General features: G+C 37.0%; 1 protein-coding gene across 1 annotated transcript in view; it reads right to left on the bottom strand.

Annotated features, from left to right (window-relative positions):
- The window catches only part of ESYT2 (extended synaptotagmin 2), a 73,092-nt gene that overhangs the window by 5,511 nt on the left and 49,249 nt on the right, over positions 1-18,332 (bottom strand). Inside the window, exons 12-19 of the mRNA XM_035888404.1 lie at positions 17,697-17,786; positions 17,065-17,160; positions 8,703-8,765; positions 6,632-6,706; positions 4,728-4,814; positions 3,778-3,927; positions 2,366-2,751; positions 1-95 (exon numbers count right to left, since the gene is read on the bottom strand). Of these exons, the coding sequence (XP_035744297.1) occupies positions 1-95; positions 2,366-2,751; positions 3,778-3,927; positions 4,728-4,814; positions 6,632-6,706; positions 8,703-8,765; positions 17,065-17,160; positions 17,697-17,786 (1,042 nt within the window). The remainder of the gene's footprint in view (positions 96-2,365; positions 2,752-3,777; positions 3,928-4,727; positions 4,815-6,631; positions 6,707-8,702; positions 8,766-17,064; positions 17,161-17,696; positions 17,787-18,332) is intronic.

The raw sequence follows: 18,332 nt of genomic DNA, 5'->3' as shown, positions 1-18,332 counted from the left end.
AGGAATGCACGACCACAATCAGTTTGATTCTTTGTGAACTATGACGAATTGTTAGCTGAATCTGCCCTAATGGAGACTGCCCCAGAGTTGTTCCACTGTGGAAAAAAGTAGAACATTACACTTAGTTTCTAAAACTCGTATTTAAAGTGAGACCTAACTGAAATATATGCTGAGTAGTTTTCCCAGGAATCATGTATTATCCATTTAACTTTTCACTAGACCAACATGAAAGAAGAGAGCACAGGCAAGCTAGCACACGAGCGTATCTTCATCACTTTCTTGTACTTCAGTTCCTGGTCCACCAGTTCTGCTCTCCAAAATAAGCTAGGTATTCTTGTCAGTTTAGAGTTCAACTGCTCTTCAGTGTTTTGAAAGCCATTATCAGTAAAGAGCTTGCTTAGCCTAAAATAAACATTAAAGCAGGATCTAGGAAATTGGAAAGTCTAATGGTGCAAACTGCAATGAAAACCTCAGTGATGGGCCACTCTTAGCTATGGCCAGGAAGCAGTTAGAAGACCAGCTCATTGTTTTCTAAATTCTCTAACAAAGAAGTATAGATATTCTTGGAATCAAAATAGTGATAATTAGACCTATTTACCACCTTAAAAGCTCAAATCACAGTATAAACACAGCCATTTTACTTTTCTGTAGCTCATGCCACACTGAAAATAAGTTTAGTATCAATTTACTCTTAAAATACAGGTCATGCTTAAAAAACGAGCAAGCACCATGTTTAAGAAGTTCTGCTTTGAAGAATGGCCAATATTTGCAGAGTTCGCTCATCTCTATGAAATGCTTATTTTGGTTTGTGTAAACTGACTATGAGCATTTTCTGTTTCACACAGGACAGCATACGGCACGCTTAGCATTTCTCAACCACCTGAAGGATATCTTAACTTCAAGGGAGAGGTGTGCCTCTTTTGTGAATAGCTACTACAAAGTGATTGCTCCATTAACATTCCCAAGTCATTAACTTTAAAAACTAGAATGAAGCGTTTCAGTTCAGTATTTTCTTAGTTAAAATAATAGAAAAAATCAGAGCACCTAAAACCAGGGGGTCTGCAATAAAGGACCGCCACAGCTGTAGCTTTACCACTCTTGTCAAATAAGAAAGTATGAAATTTGTGTATTAAATAAGGAGTAGTGAGTAGTGTTTCAACATTTGTCATAATTAGCAAAGGCTAACTCAGTTTGGGGCCAGAAGAGAGACTGTCAAACCGAATACGAGACAGCAGAGGACCATAAAGATAAATGGGGGACTGGAGCACATAAGCAGATGGTGAAGGAAATGGGTTTGTACAAATTGAAGAGAAGGTCAACAGCAGATTCAGTTGGAGTCTTTTGCTACTTAAACCAAACATTACAGAGACACCTGAGTCAGGCTCCTTGTGGCTGTACACAGTAGAAGAACAAGAAGCCAGAGGCAAGCTGCAGCAACTAAATTCCAATTGGAAATAAGGAAAAAATGTTTTCACAGTGGAGTGGTTAAGCACTGGAATTGCTGAGAAAGTTTATAGAATCTCCATCCTTGGAGATATTCAAAACTTATTTGGACAAGGCCCAAGAAACCTGATCTAACTTTGAAGTGGGATTTGCTTTGAGCAGGGGGCTGACCGACCTCCAGAGGTTCCTTCCAACCTATATTACTCTACTGATTCTACAAACTCTGATAGAGAAAAAGATGAATTGATTCAATCCCTTACAAATAAAAAATTAAAATCTTTCTACCTAGCTTCACAGAGGAGCTACATGAATAGGGAATTAATGGTTTCCATTCTCCTATTCAGAGTGGAATGGCTGCTCAGCTACCTTTACTGGTAAGCACAGGTGGCAAATAAAATAAAAAAAATTAGAGAATTTAAGAAAGCATGGCTGCAGCAATCCTCATGAATTGAATAGTAACTGACTAGTCATATAACATTCTTTATAGTCAACTATCCCTCTGAGTAATTTAAAAAGACCAGCTATATTCAGCTTAATTGGCTAACTATTAATCCCAATAGGATTCAGTGGTGAAACAGGCAACTATTGCCATGAAAGTGATTAATGTTATATTGAAAAATACCCTTCCCTCTTGCCATCCCACTGCTTTTAGCACTACACAGTGTAGCTATGACAACAAGGTCGACTTTATCTTGCAGATCATCACAACAGTAAGGTAACTTCTAATCGCAGAATCTGTCTAACTGAGGTACTGGGAGGAAGCAGAAAATCACAATGACTAATTTTAAAATGCCAGGCTCAAACCACAACAGGAAGAAATATTACTGAAATGCAAACTAAGCACTTTTTCTTTGGCTACACTGATGACATTTTTTATAAATCAACTTAGATGTATTGCAAAACCAAGCAATTAACACCATACTTTTCAAGCTGTCGTAGTCTTTGCCGTAGCTCCTGCGTGGCAATAGGCAGAGATATGTCTGAGGCTATGCTAGGAGTGGGTTCTTTGACCGAGAGGTGACTGGGAGAATAAGAGAAGTTAGAGGCATGAAGACTGGAGGAACTTCGGCTTAGATCTGTTGGCCACTGAGGGCTGGCATTGGGAGCCTGACTTTTCTCAGTATCAGTCTTTTTATCACCGTCTGTCACTGGGGAAGCTGGAACAGGTTTGTTTGAATCAGGTGGTGGTGAGACAGGAACCTGAGGCTTAACAGATGATTTTCTTGCATCTTTGGAAAGAGATGGCCTTTTCACTTGGGCTGAGTGTTGATGATCTGGAGATCTTGCTTGCTTTTCAAGAGAAAGGACCTAGATACGGTAAAAATACACGTAATACTACGATTTTCAGCATAAAAAAACAGGAACAAATTTGTTTCTACAAGACTACTGATTGGTGACAAGTTGTTAAGTTCAGACATTACTGCAGGACCAAAAATATTCACACTTATGCTCATCCACTCTACAACAGGAAACCTTTTGCACAGCAAAACACAGATCCATCTTCTTTGTGGCAACTGCAGTAACTATAAACCAATGTGAAATTCTCCTCATTATTCCCTTCCCATACTCTACACACTTTTGATGCAAGTTCTATTTACTTTGCAGCTCTAGCTACCTGGAAAGCTCTTCTATAATTTTTTTTCTTCTAATCTTTTTGAAATTTAATTCCACATCACAAGTTCTTCTCATTGTCCTTACTTTCTCTTTTATAAATTATTTCATTTATTAATAACAAGTAAGCAAGAAAGTGCTTTTAGAAACAAACAAATAACAGAAGTTAACAGAAGTTGACAGTGTTTGCAAAGAGATACACTATCTTATTAAAGCAAATAATTTAGCAGGGGAAAAAGACAAACCAACTTTCAGGTATACAAGTTTCGTCTCCAAAACTCGAATGTGCTTGAAAGTTGGTCTGAATTTTTCTAGTACTATGAAGGTACTTCCTTTCCCTATAAACTTTATTCTTTTTAAATCATCATGACCTCAGTGCTATTTCTATAAGATAAAGGTGATTTCCCTCATCTTTAGCCTACTGAGTGACAAGAGACTTGAAGGACTTCAGATTCCAAACATGATTTCTGAACGTAAAACCAAGGGGAACCTCAGTCTTAATTAATGCAGCTGATTACTGTTTTATTTGAAGAATTTTCTGGTTTTGAAATGGAATGTATTTAAGTTAGAGGTTATCTTTGCGTACTTCATAGCACTGCCACAACTAAGGACACCTGGCATTGTGACACCCAAGGAAACGTACTGTCTTCTTCATAGAGCTAGAAGTCAGAACAATCTTAAATATGCTTTCAGATATTTACAACAGGAAAAGTTTCAGAGTACCCTGAGTGCAATCTTCATGTTTATAGTGCTGTTTGGACCAGAGTTGCTCAGGTGGAACCGCTGATGCATAGTTAAATCTTCACTCTCCAGCAACTGGCTTAGAGGCAGTTTGAAGTTCCCCAAGGAACACTGGTGCTGTTCATCCCTCACCTGAAGGAACACAGAAGCTAAGTCATTTTGTATCATCTGCTTTGTTAGAATTCAGAGAAAGAAAAGGAAATCACAGTTTTATTTAAGAACAAAAACATCCAAACAATATCGGATGTAGTTTGTTCTTTGGTGAAACCAAATTTCCTTGATCATAAAATTACTTATGAAGAAAGAAATAGCAAATAAATTCAATGCCTAGTTTCTTCATCCCTATCTTCTACAGCAAAAGCAAACAGAAAACTAACCATCACATCTACATCTACCTGACCCTTGATCACAATAACTACATGGTTTCCAAATGGTCTGTGAAAATGAACTCCAACAACTCTTAGAGGAATAGTAACTACTACAGTACTCATTTACACTTTAGTTTCTTTGAACTACGTAAATGACATGTCAGCAGTGTAAAGGGATACTGTATTTGGATAAAGCAAAGACTTCCTTGGGATGAGAGAGAAAACAAATCAGCCATATAGAACAGCAATTTCTGCTAGCAGTTAAGAGTGTTAAGGTTCGAAACAGGTATAAAAATTTAAATTTTTTTCCTTTTTTTTTCTTTTTTTTAAGTAAGACAGCCATCAAATATGTTCTTCTGGTGAGAGACTGGTTATAGTCTTTCTTCCTTTTAGTAGTAAATGCAAATAAACATTTCATAGCCTCGTCTTAAAAAACACTTAAGTGTAATTTTAATGTTGTTCATAATATATTCAGTCTCATTTCACAACAGCCTGTAATGTCTGAATGCTACTACTGATATGCCTTAGTACCTAAAGGTTTCTAAAGAGAGTGAGACAACGTACCTCAACTTCAAGATCTTGTCTTTTGGGATTGTGTACAAAGAAAGTAAAGTTTTCCTCCCATACTGGTTCATTGGTCTTGTATCGAATCTGAAGTTACAGAACAGGAAGCATACAAATTATAAAACATTTTTGTCTTAACAAAGCCGGTGTCAAGAGTTGAAAACATTTTTCATTTTGGCTTTGTAAAATTAATGTCTGAAACCTGACATATTTAAACAAAGGCCAAGTGGGATCTACCCAAGTCATATATAATATCACATATAAAATTATACACAGGACATGTAATAGAATATGTTTTGCATTAAAGTTGCTGTACATCAAGTAAAACTCCTGCTAAAGAACCTTTACTTCACACCAGTCTATGAACAAATGCAAGGTCTTCAGACTGGCATATTCTCTCTCTTCTTATATTTCTCTGTAAGGACTGAACTAACTCAATGAAACTCCTATTTTTCCTTCTAACTGCCAAGGAGCCATGTGGGAGATTTCACTGCCAAATCTCACTCCTTTCAGCCATTAGTGGGGGGCAAGGGGAAGAAAGCACTCATTAAAAAAGCTATCTCTAGGAACAAAGGACTTGAATTTCTATCTCCATTCTCTAATCGGTATCAAAATTAAGACTGTCTATAAGATCTGGTTTAGGCTTTGTGACAATTTTTGACAGGATATGAAGAAGCCAAATTAGATGTCCTCTCCTTTTGGCTTACTGACACTTTTACTTAAAAAACAAAAAAAACCCCCAAACCCCACCCATATTGCATATATCTACCTATCTAGGTATCACTTCACTGTTGCTATTTTATTTTAAAGAGCTTTTTTTACGCACAGAGGTTAGTTATGGACAAGATGACAGGCACGTTGAATGCCTTGGATCAAAATCAGAGGGATCACCATCAAGATCGACCTCATGACAGGCATCTGTTACAGACCATCCATTTAAGAGATGAATGATGCCGCCTTCAGATGATTCAAAGCTGCCTCACATCTGCAGAACCAGGTTCTCACTGAGAGCTTCAACTACTCAAATGTTTCCTAGGAAAGCAGCACAGTGGTGCACAAGCAGTTTAAGAGTTTGTGCTAAAACACATACTGTTGTGTTATGGTTGTTCTCAGTCATTGGATGTGTTGACTAGGAGTGGTGTTCTTCTGAATCTACTACTTACAAATGAGGAATATTGGTTTGCAGATGTGGCTATCAACAGCAGCCTTGGCTACAGCGACCGTAAGATCACAGAGCTTAAGATCCTAAGGGGCATGAGGAAAACAAATAGCAGAATAAAAGCCTTGGACTTCAGAAAAGCAGATTTCAACTTGCTTTAGGAACTGTTAGAAGGGACTCTATGAGTGTCTACCTTGGAGGGCACAGGATCTCAGGAGTGCTAGAGGACAGCCTTCTCAAAGCGGAGAAGTGGTCCACACCTCAAAGCAGAAAAAGCAGCAGACATAACAAAGCAGCCTGGCTAAACTATGACCCCCTGAGAGCTACACAGCACTCCTGCAAATCTAAGGCCCTCCTTTAAACAGAAGGTTCAAGCAGGTGATCTTCAGTGGTCCCTTTCGACCTGGGCATTTCTGTAACTCTGTAATTCTCTAAATTTTCAAATCTTGATCACAGTATTTTGAAGCCCGATGTTTGCCCACACTGTTATTTTCGTAATCATTACTGTAGGAATCCCAGTTGCCGATCAGAACCTGCTGTGGAAGGACATCTGCAAACAGTTAAAAACCTGGTCTCTACTCACAGTTTAATTTGAGGAAGCACCCTTGGCTTCTTGTTGACAATTTCAGTTCTGGTGGTAACTTTTAGTACAGAGGATATGCTCAACGGCTTGATAGCTAATGCCAAGCACACAGAGCCACCAAATGTTTGTAGACAGAGCCAAGTATAAAGAGTAGGAACTTACCTTACTTTCCTGTGCCTTGTGTCCAACTGACAGCAAAACAAGTGGGTTGGGGTTGCTGTTTATTTTCTTTCCTGACTGATAAAGAAAAAGCAAAAACTTTGCCTTCAGAATAAAGCAAAACCTCTCTCCTCTGAAATGTAAATGTTCGCATCTTAAAAATACAAATCATATGTGTTCTACTATATGCTTATCTATTATTCTCAGTATTTTATTCAATAGGCTTGAATGGCAGACTGGCTAGTAAGCCATGAACACACATGAAGGCATCCAACTACCCTAAATACGCTGAAGCAAAACGCTACAAATAAGCAGGAGTTTTAGACCCCTTTCCATTTTCTTTGAATGAAATTGGTAAGGTGCAAATTCTTACCCTTTAATGAGCATTACAACCCCCAAAGGTAATGAAGCATAGTTAAAACTGCAAAATGAATATTGCATGCAGATGGGAGATATGGAGAAAGCACAAACTCAGGAAGCTTACTTTATTTACATTGCAGTAGCATTATTAAATTGGATGTAATATCATAACATTGATATTCCCCCTTTTTCAGTTTGGGGAGAAAAGAAGATGCACTACAATGTACCTGATGCACATTTCTACAGTTTACCAAATACTCTTTATTAGAGAATCAACCATCTGCCATATCTGAGCCTTGCTCACCAGGTGTATAGCATTACATCAAACTGTGAAAATAAACATCAGTTTAGACACAAATTATATACACAAAGGAACATGCCCAACTACATGTTTCTTTCACAAATTTTAAATTAACCTAACAAAAATTTAAGTCAGAAAGAAAAGTTAGACATGAAAGTTAATCATCTCAAGCAGGCGTTAATGCAGTTTAAATGGCCTAGAAAATATAGTATACATGGTTAATAATATACTTGGAATTCTACCATGTAGGAAATTGTACAGATCAGGTATGTAAACAGAAAGTTAGTTAAAATCTACTTAATGTATGTAAGGTCACAATTACAACCAAACGATTAAAATATTTTATATTTTTAAATTAAGAATGTGCATATTTCAGGTATTTTTGGATCTGTACTTACATTTTGGACATCATACTTCCATTATATTACTTGACTTTAATGTGACACACTACTTATAGCCATACTTTCCTTTAGAAACAAAGCTGTTAAGAAAGCACTCCTTTCTTGGATGAACGCCGCATTTCTTTTTTTCATGATTTCTAATGGAAAATATTTAGCTCTCATCAAAGTCGACAGAATAAAAAGGTTTAAAGAACAGAAGGGAAGTCAGATTACTGTCCAGCTGATGGTGTTTAAGAATCATAGGTGAAATTTGATTCATTTTTTCCTTGTCCCTAAAAAGGTGCCTGAAACTTCCTTTTATTCATAAAACTATGAAACTAGAGAATTTGACAAAAAGACCCTGTTGCTTATGCTGATACGTAAATATACATAATTTTAATTCATGCTAAATAGGCAGCGATATGTACACACACATATAATGCTCCTCTAACACCTGCCACTAACAGATTTGCTGTTGACAGTCTATTAGAAATTGCCTCGTGTCCAAGTTCCTCCAGCTGAGAACTTGGCTTACGCCTTCCAAGTTTGCCTCTCAACCCTAAGTCTTTCATAACAAAAAGCTGGGCTAAATTTGTTTAGCATTTATATAAAAGATGTAAAGCCATCTAAAAACATGTAGCAGGAGCAAGACTGTTCCAAAAATGTCAGAGATTGATTTTATTTGTTAGTCATTCAGACTTGACCAATAAAGTATCACTCAGTATGTAAAAGATGGTTTAGCTTTCATGTCAGCTTTGTTCTTTAGTTACTACTTCAAATTAGTTCTCGGGACTATTTTTCCCCCCCCAGTCTATGCTCCACTCAGCTGATCTAAAATTCAAATTACCAAAGACCATAGTATTTTATCTATGTCTTGACCTCTTCTTGAAACCAAATTTAAGTAAAATGGAATTGCACTAAACATATATCTGGCAACAGAAATTCCATCCACCGTTGGCAGAGAAGTTTTGCAGGCATTTGTGCATTTCCAATTACTTTTGTGACCTTAAATGGACAACTATATTAGTTTTACCTTTAGGGCTTTCTGAACAGCAGCCTTCTTCAAGCCATCAGGGTTAAATTCTAATGGATTATGCTTTTAAGTCAGGAGAGAACGAACATAGGAAGGGTTAATAAGTCATGCAATGAAGCAACTTTACCAGGTTAATTAATTATGACATGACAACATAGGACAAAGCAGGAAAAAAACCAACCTAAAAAAACCCCAAAAATGTTTCAAACAAAACAATGAAGGAACAACAACAAGGACAACCAAAAAAAAAAAAGAGTCTGACAAAACTTTTTTTTTCCTCTTGTCCTCTCTGAATGTTTGTATTCTGCTTTAAAACTAATATACTCACTTTCAGTCCACTTACACTTCTTTACCAGTTTTCTTTACCATAATAACAAAACTTCACAAAATAGGTTTTATTGAAAGCCTGATGTCCTGCAAACTGCCTTCTGAGTGAACCTTTTTTTAAATTTGGTTGATTATATTATCATAACATAGAAGGTTCTCTGATGATAAGTAATTATGTGAAGGAGTCCTTTTATGGGAGAATTAATATGCTGAAATTATTGATAGGGGGTTGGACTAGATGACCTCTAGGGGTCCCTTCCAACCCAAAACATTCTATGATTCTATTATAGGACTTAGATTATTATAAAAATATAACTCATTTGAGCCTCTTCAGCAGACTAACGATACAAACACTACATGCTAACTAGAATGAAGGTCTACGACTTTACTCAGTTGAATGAAGGCATACAAATACACTGACAATATGAATTTGAACTGATTTGGCAGGACAAAACCTCTGACTACTTTCCATTAATTAAGCAAATTTAAAAATTTTGTTTTAAAAATAATAAATTGTTCTTGAAGTGACACATGTGAAGTACAAAAATGTTACAGAAAATTTGCATTCAACTTAAGAAATAATTTCAGGAAATAAGATTTTGAAATAAAACAGACTTCACGTTAGCATACTTATGGCTGGCTTTTTCTTTAAGCACAAATTTTTGTTTCAAGGGAGAATTCTGCTTTAAAAGCTGTAGTGTGTGGCAACAAAAAATTGCATTAATGGCCTTTTAAAACATGCTGGTTTATGAGCAGAAACCGGTATTATTAATGCTCTGCCAAGAGAAATGCCTTCCTGAAATTCAAATCCAAAAGTGACTAAAATTTGAAGAGAGATTCAACCTTTGTGCAGAAATGCTTTTTTATATTTTCTTTGGGAACGTCATATCCTGAAGTTGGCCATTATATATATGACAAGATTCCTGGCCTCCAGCTTTAAAATTTCTATTTCAGAATGAATATACAATATGATGAAACTGGAAAAAGAAATACGGTTTGGCTGGTTTTGTGGGATTTGTTTAATCATTATTTTTCTTAAAAAAAAAAAAAAAGGACTCTTCCACAGCTATTTATCTGATACGTTAGGGCCTTACTATTGTACTTAAAGACCTTCAAAGACGGCGACTGCCCAATATCCCTAGACATATCAATCCTAATGTTTAACTATCCTTTTCTTTAGAAATTTTTTTAATGCCCAACAGGTGTGTTCCTTGCTGGAGTTTAAGCACTGTTTCTTGTTTTCATGACAAACATGAAGAAGTCACTTTGTTTGCAGCAGCCTTGTATTATTCCCATCCCCACCTTTACTTCGTAAGGCTAAACTCATCCTAGTTACTCTTCCTCTGCTAGCCACGTTTACTGGCTTTCTCATTATCATCACTGGTGTCCTCCAGATCTTAAATTGCTGTGGCCAAAATGTGACTGGGCCTTAGTAACGGCTGAGTAGAACAGATGGATTAGTCCATACAACTTACAGGCCACGCTCCTCTTTCTGTATACAGTGTGGTGTTTGTCTTTCATAACAGCACGATACAGCATGACTACAGATCTGTAGAACTACCCATCAGACAACTATTTCCATCCCATATTTATATGGGTGCAATCACCATCCTCTATGGAAAAGTACTTTTATTTTTCCAGATCATGTCTGCAATTCATCAAGATCATTTTGAATCCTAAACTGCCCCTCAACTTACTGGCTATCTTTCCTTCACATTTGCACCTGCATATTCAGTACACATCTTCCCTCCCCCCCCCCCCCCCCGATATTATTTCAAAGAATTTTAGAAGTCAAAACCAAACCTATGTAATCAATTATAAAGGCAGGCAACCAATGATTCCTGGATATTGAACATGTCTCAATTCCTCTGGAATCATAGCAAGGATAGGCCAAGAGGGACATCGGCTGGGGCAAATATGTTTAAGACAGACTTCAGGTTTCAAGGGAAGGAGCTGCAGGTCCATGACGATGGTGGCTGAAAGGCTGGGTGGGAGGAGATCAGGAGAAGAAAAGGGCGTATTCAGTGTAAAAAGCCAAGAAAAGATCTTGCCTTGGGTGACAAAATTGTCTTGCTATGGTTCTGAGTGTCTCTGCACTTACAGACTTATACAACTTATAGGAAAAGGGGACAGGTGTCCAAGAACTATACTGACAACTGACACAGTGGAATAAATCAGATTTTAGGCTAGCATTCTGTAAGAGCCAGTAAATCCTATTAACAAACCCATAAATTACACCACAACTAACAAGCTGTTCTGTTATTAAGCCAGATCCTAATTCAATATGCTTGGAGTACGGCTCATTACTAAATCTTGCTTGGGATAAAAATGTGGCTTTAGAAGTGTCTAAATCTGTGAGCACATTCTCAGCTGATAACCAGAAGACAGTCACTGAATTGTAAGAGCCAATCTAAAATATGGATCATTTATATGTTATGTAGACACCAAATTAAAAGATAGATTATTATGAACTAATGATAACATACCATAAAACTAGTGTGACTTGCTTTCAGAAATCATACTAAGAACACTATTCAATACTCCTTAACTTCAGATAAATGAGATTTAGATGGGTAAATGTCTGAATTAGGTGTCATGAATTTAGGTTCCCAGCAGTCAATAAAACTGTCCAGAAAGGAACAGAGAGCACCCAGGGCATTGGATTTCCCTCTCCCTATATAGAGTGAGCTCCCTTTTTAACCCTCCCCCCACCCCCCCAGGTAACTCATGTTACATGTCAGTTGGATATCTAAACTTGCAGGTGTGAATGTCCGCATAATACCTCGTGTCTGAAGATGCCCTGAAAACAAGATGCAGTTTTATGACTGCTGAAGCTGTTGTTCTCTCTGGGCTACTACAGTCCTCTCCTCTCTCCTGGCCTCCAGCCATAAATCTCATCCTCCTGCTTGCTGCAAGACTAGCACCCATGCAACCGCAGAACAACGCTGCAGTTAACACTGCTGTTGAAGGAAATCCAGACCTGGCTATTTTAAAATGATTGCTGTTCCACTCTGACTCGCAAATCGCTTTGGGGATTTGGAAAGTTTTGTCCGATGTCTAAATACATGCTGTAATATGTAGACGACGTGTCCTAATGCAAGGACCCTGAGATCAACAAAACCATCAGGGCTATACTCTTTATCTACCATTTTGATTTTTTTTTTAATGATTATTGGTTTTAGGCTGTATCTATTATTTTTATAACTAAAAGAAACAGCAACTACTTATCAGTTTTAATACTGGGATAACTGAACCATAGCTTATGAACTGCATTTCTTAATTCACTGAATTTTAACAAGGTTTGGTAATGGATGTAACTTTTTTGATACTTTAAAATGAACCTCTATACAGAAACTAACCAAAAGGAACACAGAAAATTATTTTTTTGGGATTTGGGGGTGGGCAGGGTGGAAGGTGGTTTTAAATCAAGTATTATGATATGTGCCAAAAGTAAACAGCCAGCAACAAATTTATCTGCACAATCTCAATGGCATACCCACCTCTCTCTGGCAAAAGAGTTCTTATTCTGAACAGCTTCTCATTTTTTTTAAGATACCAAGGTTGTGTTTACAGATTTAAGTGCAAGATATTCAGAGGCTCATTAGTTTGTAATAATCTTTTAACATTAATTTCAAGCAAAAAAAAAATATTAATTGCTGTTTTTCCCTTGCCTGGATTTTCCTGACTACAGACTAATTTGAAAAAAAGAAAAGGAGCCTGGGAATTTGCAAAACAAGGAGCATCATGGAGTGAAATAGAATTTACAAGGGAATTTACAGTTTGGGGAGCACAAAGAACCACACCCATTTTTAAAGCAATACTTGAACCAGTGTGGAGAGGTTGCAAGTACTTACAAACATTGACTGCATCACCTTTTAAAGAAACTACAGGGATGTTGTTTGCAATATTTATTAGTTTCATTTCTTTGCAATAAAAGCCAACGATTCACCAGCACACGGTGTGCTAGTACAGTATGCATTTTACTTCTCAATGAATCAGCAATTTAAGTTAAATGTAAGAGCTTTTACAACAAACTTATCTTGGGTTTTTATCATAAAAAGTCAATTACTTACCCAATGATATGCTGATCAATGAAATTTAAGTAGCCTTTAAAATGTAATAAAAATAGCACAAAAACAATGCACACTTGTTGAAACCATGCAGCAAAACAAATTGCATGCTCTCATTCCACTAGAGTGAGTGGCTTTAGTAGCACTAATCCACACTCTGGCAGATAAAAGGTACAATACAAATAATACCAGAGAACTCACAAATAGTGCTCTATAGAGTGAGGTAGTGTTTTCACAAAAGACTAGTCCCGATGCTCTCCTCTCTTTTAAGTATCCACACCCAAAGTTTCCCTCGTAGATACTCTTAGGAAGATGGAAATGGAAGGAGAAAGCAGAGTGATGGGATTGTGGCAGAATGAATGCATAAGCAGCTTTACTACACAAAAAAGTTAAGGAAAACAGTCAAAGGATTCCAGAGAAAACAGCAGATAACAAAAAGTAAGTAAATATTTGTCATTACAAATAGTTTCATCTGTTAAATGACTTTCTGTAGCACAGCAAGATGAAAAATTTTTGATTTTTATTTTTTATTAATTATTCAAATATATTAACCCACTTTCCAAGCTTACTCTTTGTAGTTCAGATTTATATGGCAGATCCAACTAAGTAAATTTAGAAAACAGCCTTCTACACCATTTCTATTTCAATTTAAATATATTTCAGATAATTCATCCCAGTGTCTCAGAAACCCACAGCTATGACGCATCTGTTCAAAAGAAATGCCTGTGCTGGGAATTATCCACTATAACTCAAACAAAACAAGGTTGATGACAAGATCTAAAATGTACCAGTGATAAGCATTAACTTAAGAAATCCATTTTGAAGGTAATAAAAAGTACTTATTCATCTAGAAAATATTTCAGCTGTAACATTTCCTGGGGTGTATTAAGAGGAGTGTGGCCAGCAGGTCGAGGGAGGTTCTCCTCCCCCTCTACTCTGCCCTGGTGAGACCCCACCTGGAGTACTGTGTCCAGTTCTGGGCTCCCCAGTTCAAGAAAGATGAGGAACTCCTAGAAAGAGTCCAGAGGAGAGCTACTAGGATGATAAAGGGACTGGAGCATCTCCCCTATGAGGAAAGGCTGAGAGAGTTGGGCTTGTTCAGCCTGAAGAAGAGAAGACTGAGAGGGGATCTCATCAATGCATACAAATATCTTAAGGGCGGAAGTCAAGAGGACGGAAGCAGTCTGTTTGCAGTGGTGTCCAACGACAGGACTAGGGGCAATGGATGCAAACTGAAACACGAGAGGTTTCAGTTGAATATGAGGAAGAACTTCTTCACTCTGAGGGTGGCAGAGCACTGGAACAGGCTGCCCAGGGAGGTTGTGGAGTCTCCTTCTCTGGAGATATTCAAAGCCCGCCTGGATGAAGTCCTGTGTAGCATGCTCTAGGTGAGCCTGCTTTAGCAGGGGGGTTGGACTAGATGATCTCCTGAGGTCCCTTCCAACCCTTACGATTCTGTGATTCTGTGATTCTGTGTGAATTATCCACTATAACTCAAACAAAACAAGGTTGATGACAAGATCTAAAATGTACCAGTGATAAGCATTAACTTAAGAAATCCATTTTGAAGGTAATAAAAAGTACTTATTCATCTAGAAAATATTTCAGCTGTAACATTAAAGTTGTGGACAAAAGTCTTCAAAACTATTAATAGGGGTCGGTGTAATTTTAACACTCCCATTCTCTTTGAACTTTTTGTTCCCCATAAATTTAAGCAATCCAAAAGAGCGATTAATTTTGCTATTATACTACACAAGCCCTATCAGTGAATATGAACACAACACGAGAAGCCAGCAGACTCTCATGTTTAGTCTTGTAAATGTTGTTCAATATTAGAAACAAATGGACGTAAAAAAGCCGTATTCATTATAATTCACTGCAGTTTGTCTAGCAGCTCCATGGCATTATCTGAGCATTGTCTTTATAGAATCTACAGCAATCTTTTCAGTTCTCCCGCATGAAGAAGTCTTCCCATGATATTCTTCCCCCCACCTAACTGTGAAGCCTTTCTGTATCTGGTTTTGGACAACTTGAATTTAACACAGTATTGAATTATTTTATTGTTGTAAACTTGCAAATGGAATTTTCAAGTGTTCAATGTTACTATCTGTTATATTCTTTATAACACGTTTCTGAAAAGAAAATGACTTGAAGTTAATACTGAGTCATTTGTAGCCAACTGCTTTTCTGGGCTGGTAAAGCAAGAAAAAAAAGAGAGTTAAACAGGTCCCACACTATGAGCATCCTTATTCTCAATTCACCCAATCCTGTACTGTATACAGAACATCAGACACAGCAGTAAGAAATTTGGGATCCTGTTCCCAAATTTCCTAACTGGTCAGCTTTGTGCAAGGAACTTCCCCTTTCTGTGCCATACACTGTAGAGATCTACTGATTAGAAGTACTGATTAAGACACTGAAATTAAAATACTGTCCCCAAAAGTAGGTAGAACTCCAGACTAGCAGCCTAACCTTTCTGAAAGAGGGAGACAATGTTACGAAACGTTTGTTTAAAACAGGAAAGGAAAAACTAGACTTATGACAAAGCCTCTGAGTGGCTGGAGAAGCTCATCTGATATAGAGAAGCAGAGTTCTGTGGAAAAAACCTGGAAATTGTGGATAAGAGAACTTTAAACTCTTCATTTTAATTAAGAGGCTTTAGTGTATTTTAACAAATATATTAAACTTGTAACAGTTTGAGTACAATCCAGCAGTTGAACAAGAAAATACAGAAATGGGTTCATTTTAATCTAGTGCACAAAACAGATAGCAGACGGACTTCTCCTGTGCATTGCCACATTCTGAAACTGATGTTAAGCACGGCATAATTCTGTTCTAGTTTTGCTTACTCTACTAGAGTAATTCTACTATTTTTCTGCTAAGTTACAGAGTTCCTCTGAATTCAACACAGGGAGCTTAAAAAGATAATGCAGAGCTCTGTTCCAAATGAGCTACATCTTTTTAGCTTTTAAAATAACCTATAAATACTACTTCCAAACACTGCTCTATATGTTCTGGAACAGACATGAATTCACTAGTCAGTGATGTAAATTATTTAGGCTACTAAGCTTTCATTTCTTACCACTCTGTTTGATGTAGCATTTTAAGTTAAATTTAAGATGAGTGGACAAATTTGCAAAATGCATGTAAAGAAATCTGAGGCTTAAAAACCTTCTTCTCTGATTAGTATTTTAGTTATCACTTCCAGAATTTCTCATCTAATAGCAATGCTGAAAACCAGCAAAACTCAAGTGTTATGCTTCACATATCTATTTTTGGTAGGGTTTGCTTTACTACTGCTATCATTTACAGACAGGAACAGTACTTTACTAACTCAAAATAAACTACAAAACAGCCTGTGCTTGTCATAAACAAGCTATTTCCAAGTCCCACAGTATAATCCGTATAATGACAGAACCATTAATTTTTTTGGTTCTATGTTTTGCCCAAGCAAATAAACAATACTCCAAATGACAACCTGACAGAAATCTCATACAAGTATTCTGCCACTGTAACATCAACTGCACAGTACCAATTTCATGATGAGGACTTCAGTACCTTCAAATCTACCACAGATACCCTAAACCAAAGCAAGCAAGTTTACCTGAACTCAAGGAAGTGGGCCTTTTCCCAGTTAGTTCCTTAAAATTCCTCATGCTAATCCCACACTATTTATGGAAAACACTGTGTAATAATAAAAACATGCAGCCTTTCAAGTCCAGGAAAGGAGCATTCTTTAAAGAAAAATCACACTGATTAAAGAGTAATGTTTTATTAAATATGTATCTATAATACTATTCTACTAGACATGTGGACCTTACATTACACGTTTTGAAACGAGAAAGTATAGAAAACATGGCATAATGTGTGTTAGTAAAGCAGTGTGCCATACTAATAAGCAAGCCATGCTGGAAGTACGCAAGAGATACCCATGACAAAAGGGTATCCATCAGAATATAACTTACGGGCAGGTTTCTTGCTGAGTCCAAATAGAGAATAAGCAATGCAGAAGAAAGCCCATCATTGGCTTGGTCTTTATCAGCTCTAATGCTTGTTAGCACCTAAACCAAAAACACACTGTAAGTCTTTCTGAAAATCAAATAATATTATTATTTCTATCCCATTCCTGAAAAATATTTTAAAAGCATCTCCCAAAACACAAACATTCAGAAATGCACACTATGAAGCATAAGAAGTAAGTTTTCAAGACTCATATAGATATTTCAAACCCATTTTATGGAAATTTCCACTCCATTTCCTCAGTATTTTTTTTTAGACTGGACAGATTATAATATCATATCCAGCTTTATCTCCCAGGCTAATAAAATGTTAGCTGATATTCTCAAACTGTAACATTAAGAGAAAAGAAGAGGTCGACAAAAGCATTTTAAAATCCCATGCCACAAGAGTCCGTTGACAGTTATAACTGGTTTGAGATTTCTAAAGGCAAACAGCTTGGAATAAAGTTACAGGTTTATCCAAATTCACGACAGACAGAGAATTAAATTGATTACATAATTAACCCCCCCCCCCCCAACAACAAAAAACAACCCACAACAATTAAGATTAGGATAAAAGTAATGAGTTCCTTTAATACCTTGTCTAGATTTTCAGCAGTTGGCATCAATGTGAGCCATTCCAGTTTTAAATGCAATTTTCCTTTGGACACTTCATCCAAAGTAAACCACTAAAAGTTAAGCAAAGTAAAGTGAAATAATCTGACACCAAATACATGATTGCAATTGGCTCTTCAGGACATTTAGGAAATACCAAGCTCTACTAGAAATCTCACAGAGCTGAAGTCTGTATAACCTGAAAAGATCTGATTCATTGTTTAAAATGTCCTATTTTACACTAAATATTACAACACAGAATAACAAAAACAGCCACGCAAACCTCTGTATTATATAGTAAAAGCATTTTTAAAATATTAAGAGAATTCTTCGAGTTCTGTAAAGATGTTCTGGAAATACAAACCCTGCATAACAGTACTATAAAATCCCTCTTACATAGAATCATAGAATCATAGAATGTTTTGGGTTGGAAGGGACCCCTAGAGGTCATCTAGTCCAACCCCCCCGCAGTGAGCAGGGACACCACTAACTCCATCAGGTTGCTCAGAGCCCCGTCCAACCTGGCCTTGAATGCTTCCAGGGATGGGGCCTCCACCACCTCTCTGGGCAACCTGTTCCAGTGTTTCACCACCCTCATTGTAAAGAATTTCTTCCTTATA

This window comes from Egretta garzetta, unplaced genomic scaffold (assembly GCF_000687185.1).
Source record: "Egretta garzetta isolate BGI_Z169 unplaced genomic scaffold, ASM68718v1 scaffold181, whole genome shotgun sequence".
Classification (NCBI taxonomy): domain Eukaryota; kingdom Metazoa; phylum Chordata; class Aves; order Pelecaniformes; family Ardeidae; genus Egretta; species Egretta garzetta.
Note: the sequence above shows the minus strand (reverse complement) of the source record. Positions and strands in the feature narration are given on the sequence as shown.